The sequence below is a fragment of the Rhinopithecus bieti genome, unplaced genomic scaffold (assembly GCF_001698545.2).
Source record: "Rhinopithecus bieti isolate Rb0 unplaced genomic scaffold, ASM169854v2 scaffold_2453, whole genome shotgun sequence".
NCBI classification, from domain to species: domain Eukaryota; kingdom Metazoa; phylum Chordata; class Mammalia; order Primates; family Cercopithecidae; genus Rhinopithecus; species Rhinopithecus bieti.
The window spans coordinates 6231305-6243796 of record NW_016804447.1 but is presented as its reverse complement, the minus strand read 5'-3'; the positions used below and the strand labels follow the sequence as shown (position 1 = coordinate 6243796).

General features: G+C 37.6%; 1 protein-coding gene across 1 annotated transcript in view; it reads right to left on the bottom strand.

The window, feature by feature from the left end:
- LOC108527194 (E3 ubiquitin-protein ligase UHRF2) overlaps nt 1-12492 on the bottom strand; it is an 85502-nt gene that overhangs the window by 22451 nt on the left and 50559 nt on the right. The window contains exons 5-8 of the mRNA XM_017868344.1: nt 8778-8887; nt 6709-6895; nt 2786-2909; nt 2449-2556 (exon numbers count right to left, since the gene is read on the bottom strand). Coding sequence (XP_017723833.1) covers nt 2449-2556; nt 2786-2909; nt 6709-6895; nt 8778-8887 — 529 coding nt within the window. The remainder of the gene's footprint in view (nt 1-2448; nt 2557-2785; nt 2910-6708; nt 6896-8777; nt 8888-12492) is intronic.

The window sequence follows — 12492 nt, the reverse complement described above, 5'->3', positions numbered from 1 at the left end:
TGGGCAACAGCAGCAAAACTCCGTCTCAAAAAAAAGAAAGAAGTGAATACAACTAAAAGATGAATTAAAAAAAAAAAAACAGTATAAACACATTATTTATTAATAGAAATAAGAAGGTAGGGCTGGGCACAGTGACTCACACCTGTAATCCCAGTACTTTGGGAAGCTGAGGCAGAAGGGATTGACCCCAGAGACTCAAGATCAGTCTGGGCAACATGGTGAAACTCCGACTCAAAAAAAAAGAAACACAAAAATCAGCTGGGTGTGGTGGCGTGTGCCTGTAGTCCCAGCTACTCTGGTGGCTCAGACTGGAGGACAGCTTGAGCCCAGGAGGGGGCTGTGATTATATGGCACTACAGCCAGGGGCAGCGGGTTCGGGGGGAGAGGGGAGAGGGGGAGCAGGAGGAGCAGCAGCAGCTGCCACTGCCAAGCCTACAATCCCAGTGCTTTGGGAGGCCAAGGCTGGAGCACTGCTTTAGGCCAGGAGTCTGAGACTAGCCTGGGCAACATAGCATGACCCTGTCTCTACCAAAAAACAAAACAAAAGGAAGGAAGGAAGGAAAGGTAAATGCATAGGAGACAACTAAAATTTTTACGTGGCTGCCTCTGAGAAACAGAAAATAATGATGAAGCTGGGCGCAGTGGCTCAAGCCTGTAATCCCAGCACTTTGGGAGGCTGAGATTGGGAGGGTGGATCACCTGAGGTTGGGAGTTCGAGACCAGCCTGACCAACATGAGGCAATCCTGCCTCTACTAAAAAAACAAAATTAGCCAGGTGTGGTGATGCATGCTTGTAATCCCAGCTACTTGGGAGGCAGAGGTTGTGGTGAGCCAAGATTGTGCCATTGCACTCCAGCCTGGGCAACAAGAGTGAAATTCTGTCTCCAAAAAAAAAAAAAGTGAAAAGTAGGGCATGTTTTCAAAATATAAATTATTTACTAGTATTTAATATATACATAGCTTTTAAAGCCATTTTTATGTATTACAGTTAGCCCACAGGTTCTACACCTGCCAATTAGAGAGTAGAAAATATTTGGGGAAAAAAATAGATGGCTGTGTCTGTACTGAATCTGTCCAGACTTTTTCTTGTCATGATTCCCCAAACAATACAGTGTAACAACTATTCACACAGCATTTACGCTGTATCAGGTATTAATAAAAAAGCATACAGGAGGATGTGCATAGGTTATATGAAAATACTGCACCACTGTATAAAGGATTTTTTTTTTGAGACAGAGTCTCGCTCTGTCACCCAGGCTGGAGCGCAGTGGCATAATCTCTGCCTCCTGGGTTCAAGCAATTCTCCTGTCTCAGCCTCCCGAGTAGCTGGGATTATAGGCGCTTGCCACCACACCTGTCTGATTTCTGTATTTTCAGTAGAGACGGGTCTCACCATGTTGGCGAGGCTGGTTTCGAACTCCTGGCCTCAAGTGATCTGGCTGCTGTGGCCTCCCAAAGTGCTGGGATTACAGGCGTGAGCTACCACACAAGCCTGAGCTTGTGTGCAATTTGAGCATCCACAGACTTTGGTGTCTATGGGTGATCTTGGAACCAATCCCCCACAGATACCAAGGGATAAGTATATGTTATCTAAATTTTATAATTGTATTAAAGGTCTGAGTACCAGGGCCATTCAATATAAAACTTAAAGCCAGGGCACGCGTGGTGGCTCACGCCTGTAATCCCAGCACTTTGGGAGGCCAAGGCAGGTGGATCACGAGGTCAGGAGATTGAGACCATCCTGGCTAACACAGTGAAACCCTGTCTCTATTAAAAGTACAAAAAAATCAGACGGGCGTGGTGGCGGGTGCCTGTAGTCCCAGCTATTCGGGAAGCTGAGGCAGGAAAATGGTGTGAACCCGGGAGGCGGAGCTTGCAGTGAGCCAAGATCACACCACTGCACTACAGCCTAGGCAACAGAGCGAGACTCCATCTCAAAAAAAAAAAAATTAAAGTCACTCTTAATTAATGTTCAGAATCCTAGGTGTAATTGGAAATGGGAAATTATTTTATTCTCAGATTAGCTGGCACTTCCTCGCCCAATGTCTTAGCATTTGTTCAGGAGGATAAATCCCCAAGACAACACCTGAAACAAGCTTAGAGTTCATCGACATTCAATTAGAAATTGCTATACCATTCAAGTTTAATATTTCAAATGCTAAATTTTTGCAAGAAAGGCTGTTTAGAAAGCTTAACAATTAATGGTTACTACCATAACTATAACAGAACAGTAAAAACAAAGTGATGAAAATGCATAGCTAATGCCCAATTCTGTGATGTATGTTCCTTTGTTAACCTCCAGGAAGAGTATACCCATCCTAAAATAAAATCTTTCATTCTAACAAGTCAATGTCATGTGTTAGGGTCATTTACAATCAACAGACATTAACACTGCTATAATCTGATAGCCAATTTTCCCCTTTCAACTAAGCCAATGTTAAAACATACCTGAACTCTAAATCTCCAAGTTGATCCAACAGGAATACCAGGAATAGGTCCATAATGATTAGAAGGGACAATAGTACATTCTCTCGTGCGACCAACACAAGCCATTCCCTACAAGTCACAAAACAAACTTTGAGAAATTCATAAAGTTAAATTTTAATGAAAGCCCTTAATTCTGAGATGTGAATAAAATAGGAACCCAACTGTTTATGTAATTTAAGTACCACTGATATTAACAAATAATGATATTGTTTAATCTTTTATACCATTACTACTATTGGTATTAAAACATTATATACTATAATTGCTACTAGGAAGAAAAGAGGAATTTCTTCTTTACCCTGCCCCAGTCTCTCCGGCTTTCAGTACTAGCTGATGGCATCTTTGCTTTCTTTTTACTCATCTTGAGTCTTTCACCAGCCTTTACAACTTCACTGGAATCAGTTTTACAGGAAGGACAATACCTTTAAAAGAAAAAAAGAACGAAGACATTTTCACAATGCCATATTAAGGCTAGTAACAGAATATTAGCCTTCCTAGGTAAGAACAAGTTTTAAGATGTATTATTTGGTATACATTACAGAGATTTAACTGGCATTAAAATACTAAACTTTTCAAAATATTTACATGGTTAGGCTGGCTTTAAAAATACCCTTGTCATTCCTTTAGATAACTTATAAATCCTCAAATTCAGTTCAAAACTCAAAGCTATGAGATTCAAAATGATACCATGCACTCTAAACTTTTCACTAACCCTGAGAATAGAAATTTGAAGTTCCTGTCATTAAAACAAAAGTAGCTAGATCTTCCTAGAACATCCAACTGTGTAACAGATAAAACTCCCCATCTAAACTGGTTATTAGAATTCCCAGAAGAAAATGGTAGTTTATATAACAAGTATACATGACTTCAAGGATGTTTGTTTATATTAACCTTATCATTAGCTTCATTTTAATTCCTTGTGCTTGTTTGTCCTTTAGCCTATCTGTAATTGATTACCCTACTATAACTTGTATTTCATAAACTACCTTGAATCTTTTCTAAAAAGCAAGGTGTATGTCTACAGAATAAGATGAGGCTATTCTTATGTCACCAAAAAAAAGGAAACTTTAGGAATACTCTAACAAAGATCTAATGGCCACTGCCCAATTAATCTCAAATTTCTTTGCCCATACTTTCTATTTCACAATTATCTATTCTATGTAGCTTTTAGAAGAATACTATGCCCACAAGTCAATCCAATTATGAGATACTTTGTTGAGCACTATCGGAGAGAAAAATTTAAATAATTCAGTCCCTGATCTTGAGCAAATTATGTTGGAGAAGGCACTAAATACTATGAATTAAAGTCCTCTCTAGTTGGAAAATCAGAAAGGCTTCCAAAAATAAACTGTCCTAAAGAAAAGCTGTATTTTATCCGATGGGCTCATCTTTATAACTAACTTTATTAAAGATTCTGTGATTTAAAGCAAGTATTATCTGTTTGATGAGAAAATTAGTGCATAGGTTAAATATCCAGACAACATGATTTGGAGAAGCAGAAAAGATTTAAGATTAAGGAGTTCCAGGTGAAGTGAAAGACCTTGATACGAATGTAGAGATATGCTCCAGAGTAATACAAGACACTCTTCTAATTATATCATCCTAAAGTCATCTCTGGGATTGATTCACTCCTTCAACAGGTTTGTTCAGAACCTCCTATGTGCAAGGCACTATTTTGGTGCTGAGGTTAAAAATGTTTGTACATAGTAGTTAAGGAAAACCAGTACATACAAGGAAAGAATTCCAGAAAGTGTTAAGTGGAAATACATCAGGGTTATGTGTCAAGAGTGACTAGAAATGATATGCTTCTTACAGTAGATAACCCAAGAAAAGCATTCCTGGCAAAGAAACAGTTAAGTGCAAAGGTCCTGGGGCATAAAAAGAAATGGTATGCTTTGAGGAAGATAAAGGTGGGTAGAGACCAAGGTTAGTAAGTAAACAGGATAGTGATAAGCAACCGAAGTTAGAGAGTAGACATGGGCCAGGTCATAAACGATAAGGGCTTAGATTTTTATTCTAAGTGAAATAGGAAGACATTAGAGAGTTTCCAACAGACAAATGATCTAATTCAGGCCTTTTTAAGGTCACTCTGCTGCTATGGGAGAAAAGATAGCACATGGAAGCAAAGAGACTAGTTAGACGTCTGTTATAGAAGTTCAGGGAAGAGATGGTTGTTTGGGCTGGGAGATGAGAATGAAGAAACATTAAGAACTGTCAAAATCTATTGATGTAGAGTATGTGAAAGAACAAAAGAACTGAGGATGAAGTTTAGCTTTTTGGCATGAACAAACAGATAAAATGATTAGTTCTATTTAATGAAGACTGGGGGAGGAGCAGGATCTTAGGGAGTTTGTGGAAATCAAGATCTCCATCTGGACTAATTTTGTGATGCCAGTCCACTAACCAATTGCATATAGGAATATAAAGCTCAGGGGAAATTAGAAATGAAGACATAAATTCAGAACTATTGGCTTCGTATTTAACATCTCATAATTGGATGAGATCATCTAGGGAACAAGCATAGTTCCCTAGCATAGAAAAGAAGTGGATAGTGCTTTGGGGGTTAGGGTGGGGGGCTCTGAAATCTGGTAGGTGAAGGAAACCCAATAAGAGACTAAGAAGGAAAGGCCAATGAAGTAGGTAGAAAAATGGATTATATGATCTCAAATCTATAAAACAGAGTAACCAGCTAAGCAGCTGAGTAAGGAATGAGAACTGACCTTTAGGTGTAGACATAAAAAGTGTCTGTGAACCTGACATAAGCAGATACAGTGGAAGGAAAGCTAGACTGGAGCGCAGAAGTATGAACAGGAGAGGAAATGGAAACAATTAGTAGAGATAGCTCTTGAGAATCTTTGCCATGAAAGAAGCAGAGAATGGGGTAGACAGCTGGTGGGAGAAATGGGATCAAGGGAGGTTTATGTGTATTTTGAAAATTCAAGAGATTCTAGAATGCTAATGAGAACGATCTAAGTAATGGTAACTTGGGAGAGGAATTAACTGAAGAAGTGAAGTTTCTGGAAATACTATGGAACTGTAAGAGCAGGTGAAAGGTTTGTATTTTAGAAAAGCAGGAATATGTCATCCACTGAACAAGAAAGAAGGAAAATACGAGACTTCAGAAGAAACAGTTATTAGTGATGGTAAAATTCAGAGTGTAATCATATAAGGTAGTAGTAGGAGGTAAAAGGAAGAAGATATATCCTTTCCCCCTTTCTCTCACCTCTACAGCCTCTGTCATAATATAGCAACCGCCTTCCCAACAGGTCAGGGAGAGATCAAAACGAACAATCTATTTTTCACAGATACCAATTACCCACTTGTGACATCAGTTATTTCTGACTCAGTCGTCCTTCTTAAAAATGCTCAACAGTAGCAATATAGCACACAGTTTAAAAAGAAAAACCCTCCTTAACACGGTATTAAAAGGATCAACTTTGGACACATTGTTCCCAGTCTCTTTTCTGATAACTTCTTTTTGTAGTTATCACTATGCCATAAGAGAAGAACAGATTTTGGCAAGCATAACTGGAGTCTTCTTCGATGCATCAACATCACAGGATTAAATACAATAATCATATAAACCACTTTGTTAGTGTGTAGTAAATGTTAAGTACTATTATAGACCATAACAAGGATATCTAGCATGGTTGAGGGTAGAGGACCATCCATAAAGGATAAACCAGAGGAAGTCACATTTAACTGAAAAGCTGAAGGATTAGTATCATCTTGAAGTTAAGCAAAGAGGATAATGCTTCCAAGATAAAAATATGGCAAGTGTGACAACCTGGAAAAGAACATGGCTTACTTAAGGAGTTGAAAGATATTTAATTTGGCTAGAGTGTAGAGTATTTGGGGAAATGAAAGAGGAAAGTGGTAAGAGATACAGGCTGGAGAAGCAACTAAATATCACTCCCGTAAGGCAACATAAACCCTCTGAAGCAACGAAGCAACACAATCAGATTTGCATTTTTGAATGAACACAGACTCTATTATCAGAGAAGAAACTGAAGGGATTAAAAAAATGGAGCAAGAGATGGTTCAGAAGTTGTTACTGTAATTGAATAAAGCTATGAATGCTAAGTAACCACTGGCCATAACATTTTAAGCACTTCTATATTACGTATCTTTAGAAATCTATTTCTGGTGGTTCAAATACATATTTCATGTTTAATTATTTACATAGCAAGAACAACAACAACAAAAACCTGATAATCATACCAGTATTCCTCTTCTGGGACTTTATCCAAAGGTGGATTCAGACAGTAAATATGATAAGCCACATTACATTCATCACACAGAAGCTGCATGTTGGGTTCGTGTTTCCCACCACATACACGACAGGAGCAAGAATGGCATTTCTTATCTGGGTCTCCACCACACAGGTCACATTCAGGATCATTTCGCCCTATTAAGAACAAAATTATAGCAAGCCTAGTCTTAAAACATTTTTTATATCTATGAACCGCATAAAGAAAAGTCTGTGGAAATAGCATTTTTTTTTTTTTTTGAGATGGAGTTTTGCTCTTGTTGCCCAGGCTGGAGTGCAATAGCGTGATCTCGGCTCACTGCAACCTCTGCCTCCCAGGTTCCAGCGATTCTCCCGCCTCAGGCTCCCAAGTAGCTGGGATTACAGGCATGCGCCACCACGCGTGGCTAATTTTTTATTTTTTAGCAGAGATAGGGTTTCTCCATATTGGCCAGACTGGTCTCAAACTCTTGACCCCTCAGGTGATTTGCCCACCTTGGCCTCCCAAAATGCTGGCACCTGGCCAGCATACAGCTTTTTTTTTTTTTTTTTTTTTTTTTTGAGATGGAGTCTCACTCTGTTGCCCAGGCTGGAGTGCAGTGGCCTGATCTCAGCTCACTGCAAGCTCCGCCTCCCAGGTTTACACCATTCTCCTGCCTCAGCCTCCCGAGTAGCTGGGACTACAGGCGTCCGCCACCTCGCTTGGCTAGTTGCTTTTCTAATGAAAAGAAAGGAACCAAAAAGAATAATCAAGTGTGAGGCTTTAAGAATAAATGCCTGAGGCCAGGCGTGGCTCACGAGGTCAGGAGTTCGAGAACCTGGCCAACACAGTGAAACCCCGTTCCTACTAAAATTACAAAAATTAGCCGGGCTTGGTGGCAGGAACCTGTAATCCCAGCTACTAGAGGCTAAGGCAGGAGAATCGCTTTAACCCGAGAGGCAGAGGTTGTAGTGAGCCAAGATCACGCCATTGTACTCCAGCCTGGGAGACAAGAGCAAAACTGTCTCGAAACAAAAAACAAACAAAAAAAAGCTCCACCATGAATGACAAGACCTAGAATCTAATTCTATCTCTGTTACCAAATGTTTGATATCAAGCAAGAAAAATCTGTAAAATGAAGAGGTACAGCTGCATTCTAACCTTATAATGTTTATATAAGCCTCATTTATTACCTCCCAGAAATTCAAGGCTCAATTAGCACTATAATTCTAAGACTTTACTTGTGTAAAATAAATCTCATTATTAAAACTAAACGTGGGTGGCTAACAAAATTACAGAAAAAGGTTTTTTCTTTGGACAGAATCTATAACAGAGGAAACAACAGGAAACCCATCAACAGATAAAAAGACAATGCGGTATATACATATACAATAAAATATTATTCTGCCATAAAAAATAATAGAAACCCTTCATTTACAACATGGATGAAACTCAAGAACATTATGTTAAGTGAAAGAAGCCAAGTACAGAAGGACAAATGTGACATGTTCTCTTTCATATGTGGGAGCCAAAAAAAATTGATCTTGTGCAGGTAAAGAATAGAATGATGATGGTTATTAGAGGCTGGGAAGGGAAGTGGGGTAGGGGATAAAGAAGGGTTGGCTATAGGGTGCAAAGATACAGTGAGAAAGAATCACTAAAAGAATAGATTTGGAATGTTACCAACACACACAAAAAATGATAAATGTTTGAGGTGATGAATATCCCTATTTCCCAGATTTGATCATTACACATTGTATGCCTGTATCAAAATATCACATATACTCTTTAAATATCTACAACTATTATATATCCATAATATTTTTAAAATAAAGAATAGCAATAAAATACCAAGATAATATATTTCTTCAAAATAACATTTTATCATTTGGGAAAAATTCATTACAACAAAATGAATCTTAGATCAAAACTGTTGTCCTGAAAATAAATTTGTATGGTCTACACTTTTATACTTCCTTCCAAGTTATTCACTGACCAGTACAACTAAAGTTCAATAATGTACAACACATACAGTCCAAGCCCAAAAACAAAAATCCATACTTAAAAACTTTCCATCTGCAAATGAAAGAGGATGGGCTCCAGGTTTCTCAATCTTGAAGATTTCATCTACAGATATTATCTTGCAATCATTTAATGTTCCTTCAGAACCCCTGTTTAAAAAAGGAAGAAAGGTTAACTTCTGCCAGCAAAATCTAAGGTATATAAACAAATTAAAACTAAAAGTCAGTTTGGAATCTCACTGAAATCTACCTATCTATAAACTGAGATTAGAGCTATTCCAATCATTCTGAACTATTGTTTTCAATAGTAGGAAAAGTCCATGGTGATTAGTTAACATTCATAGCGTAATATGAGAAAAAAAAATACAAGTTTCATTAGTTTATCCAGTAAGAAGTAGCTATCTTGTAAATTTCAAGACTAGGTAAAATGTATTCTGTCAATTACAATGGAAGATTTAAATAATTTCTTGTTAAATCTGTGCAACATTAAACCTTTCTATCAAGAAATAAGGTATGTTTTCTGTTAGTTTTGTCCTTTGGTAGAATTTTAACATTTATGTAAGCAATATATTTTCATATACTTTTGTGAAAATGTAATTACATGGGATAATTTTGTAGAATTTATTTTAAAATCTACAAAAAATAAATTTCCAATAAATAAAATTTCTAGGCAAAAATAAGATACCCTTTTCATAAAGTCTTTCATACTAAACCATACTTGTCAGACTCAATTCATATTTGTTTGTATACACTTCTTCAAAGTTTCCTACTATGGGTGTGAATTTGTACATTTCTCCATTTATTTATTTGTTTGTTTTTATTATTTATTGAGATGGAGTCTTGCTCTGTCACCAGGCTGGAGTGCAGTGGTGCAATCTCGGCTCACTGTAGCCTCCAATTCCGGTGTTCAGGCAATTCTCCTGCCTCAGCCTTACAAGTAGCTGGATTACAGGCCTGTACCACCATACCCGGCTAATTTTTTTTATTTTTAGTAGAGACAGAGTTTCACCATGTTGGCTGGGCTCATCTCCAACTCCTGACCTCAGGTGATCTGCCCACCTCGGCCTCCCAAAGTGCTGGTATTACAGGCATGAGTCACCATGCCCGGCCTATTTCTCCTTTTAATCTGTTGGCTTTTGCTTTATTAGGTATAGATTTAAGAAGGCTAAATCTTATTGAGTAGCTTACCTCTAACAACGCATTCTGAATCAAAAGTTTACTTTCTTTTGGTTAGCACTTGCTTGAAGACTTTTTCCATCCTTCCACCTTTTCTTTAAAAACTTTCAATGTCAAATATATACAAATGCAGAAAACTGCATAAATGCATAGCTTTGAACCAATTATCAATATACACATCCTTTGTGACCACCAACAATGACAGAAGACAGAGGAATATCAACTGCCTCAGAAACCCTCACCTTGTCCCCTCACAATGACAACTTTGTGTCCTCCCAAGAGTTATATTTACCTTAATATTTTTCATCATGTCACTTGTCTACCTCCCTAAAACAGTTTTGCCTGTGTTTGAAAAGTCTCTAATCTATAAATCCACATGCCATCTCTTTCCTCCTTGAAATCTGTTAACAATTCCATCCATTTGTCCTAAAGTGTTTCTCACAGTCTTGATTTTTGATATTTGCATTCCCAAAGTATGGTTCAAACAGGTTTTTCTGTCATTCATATTTCTTGTACACTGGTAGTTGATCTGGAGTGTAGGTCAAAAATCTTTAAATAAAGTTTTATTAGAACTTAGTTATGCCATTTGGTTTTTGTATTATCTATGGCTGGTTTCATGCTGTAACAGCAGAGTTGAGTAGCTGTGACAGACCATCTGGCCCCCAAGTTAAACTATTTACTATCAGGCTCTTTACAGAAAAAAAAATATTGCCAACTCCTGGGCTAAAGACTCAGTCTCAATCAGATTTAGGCTCATTTTCTTGGTAAGATAATTTCATAGGTCTATTTCCATCAGGAAGCGCCTAGTTATTTGTCTCTTTTCCTCTCATGATGGCAGCTACTAATGCTCAATGCCTACATTAATTCATTGGGGATTAGAAAATGTTGATATTCCCATTCTATCATTCCCTTCTCATCTCATTTACTTGGCACAATTTTATAGAAAAATGACCTCATTAACTAGTTAGTGACCCAGTAGTATAGCTTATATAACAAAGATAAAATGCTGATTCAGCAGTTTTAAAAATAAATCATTCTCTATCAACTTCCATGGTGACAAGTTTTTGTGTTACTATAAACTCATGGATTTAAATATATTTGGTATGTCTCAATCAACTTTATTTTTCTTATCAATGTTCAAACTGTCTCATCTTTGACCAGTGGGAGCTTCCAGTTGACTCTCAAATCCTTCTGACAAGAACTTAGCAGACTTTGTGGGATTCCTTATTTGCATGACAAGATATTCCAGGTTCATCTTGCACATTTTCTGCCCCCAGCCAGGAGTTTCTTTTGGTGGGAAAGGTATTTCGAGACCATAGTTAAGCACTAGGAAAGCTTACTACAACTGGGTTGATTACTGTTTGTAGCCTATAAATTTTAAACATACACATTAATATACACACTCAAACACAGAACATCTCATGAGTTCATAGTAATAATTTGTATTCAAATTCAGGGCTAAAGGATATTTACTTTATTAAAAAATTATGTATCTTTGTTTCTTTTCCCCAACCAGAAAATCCTAGTTCTTAAGGATACCAGAATTAGAACATTACAAATACTCCTTTGCTTTATCCCACATTACATGCAAGACATTGTTGCCAGCTGTCAATTACTGAAAATAGTTTAAAGTTTTTGCATATATCCCTTCCATTTTTTAAGTTATAATGTAGCTAACTGTGTCAGGTCATAGAGCCAGTACATACTACACTTTCTCCTCTATGTTCAATTAGTCCTGGTTCTAAATGCAGAAATATTTTAAATATTGAGCACAACTCTTTATTTCAAATTATCTTCAGTCACCTCTATTATTTGAACCTAGTTCTCCTGAATATTTCTTAGGAAGGCTTCATGAGAACAATACTCCCCCAGTTCTTGAAAGTTAATGACAATTTATCTACAGCTGTTACACTAAAGGCTACTTTGGCTAGACTTAAAATCCTTGGCTCTCCTTGACTCATGCTTTTCTGGAATGTTTTCCTTGTAAGCATGTTATACTGTTCCTTACTTTCTCACTCTAACTTCACATAAAATTTAACATCAATCCTTTCCTTTTGCTTATTTTCATCAATTTCCTGAATGCTTTAAAGGGTCTAACTTCACTTTTTGCTAGCAGTCATAGATCACACTTTTTATTATTATTATTATACTTTAAGTTCTAGGGTACATGTACACAACATGCAGGTTTGTTACATATGTATACATATGCCGTGTTGGTGAGGGGCACCCATTAACTCGTCATTTACATTAGGTATATCTCCTAAATGCTATCCCTCCCCTCTTCCCCCTCCCGACAAAAGGCCCCGGTGTGTGATGTTCCCCTTCCTGTGTCCAAGTGATCTCGTGGTTCAATTCCCACCTATGAGTGAAATCATGCAGTGTTTGGTTTTCTGTTCTTGCGATAGTTTGCTCAGAATGATGGTTTCCGGCTGCATCCATGTCCCTACAAAGGACATGGACTCATCCTTTTTTATGGCTGCATAGTATTCCATGGTGTATATGTGCCACATTTTCTTAATCCAGTCTGTCACTGATGGACATTTGGGTTGATTCCAAGTCTTTGCTATTGTGAATAGTGC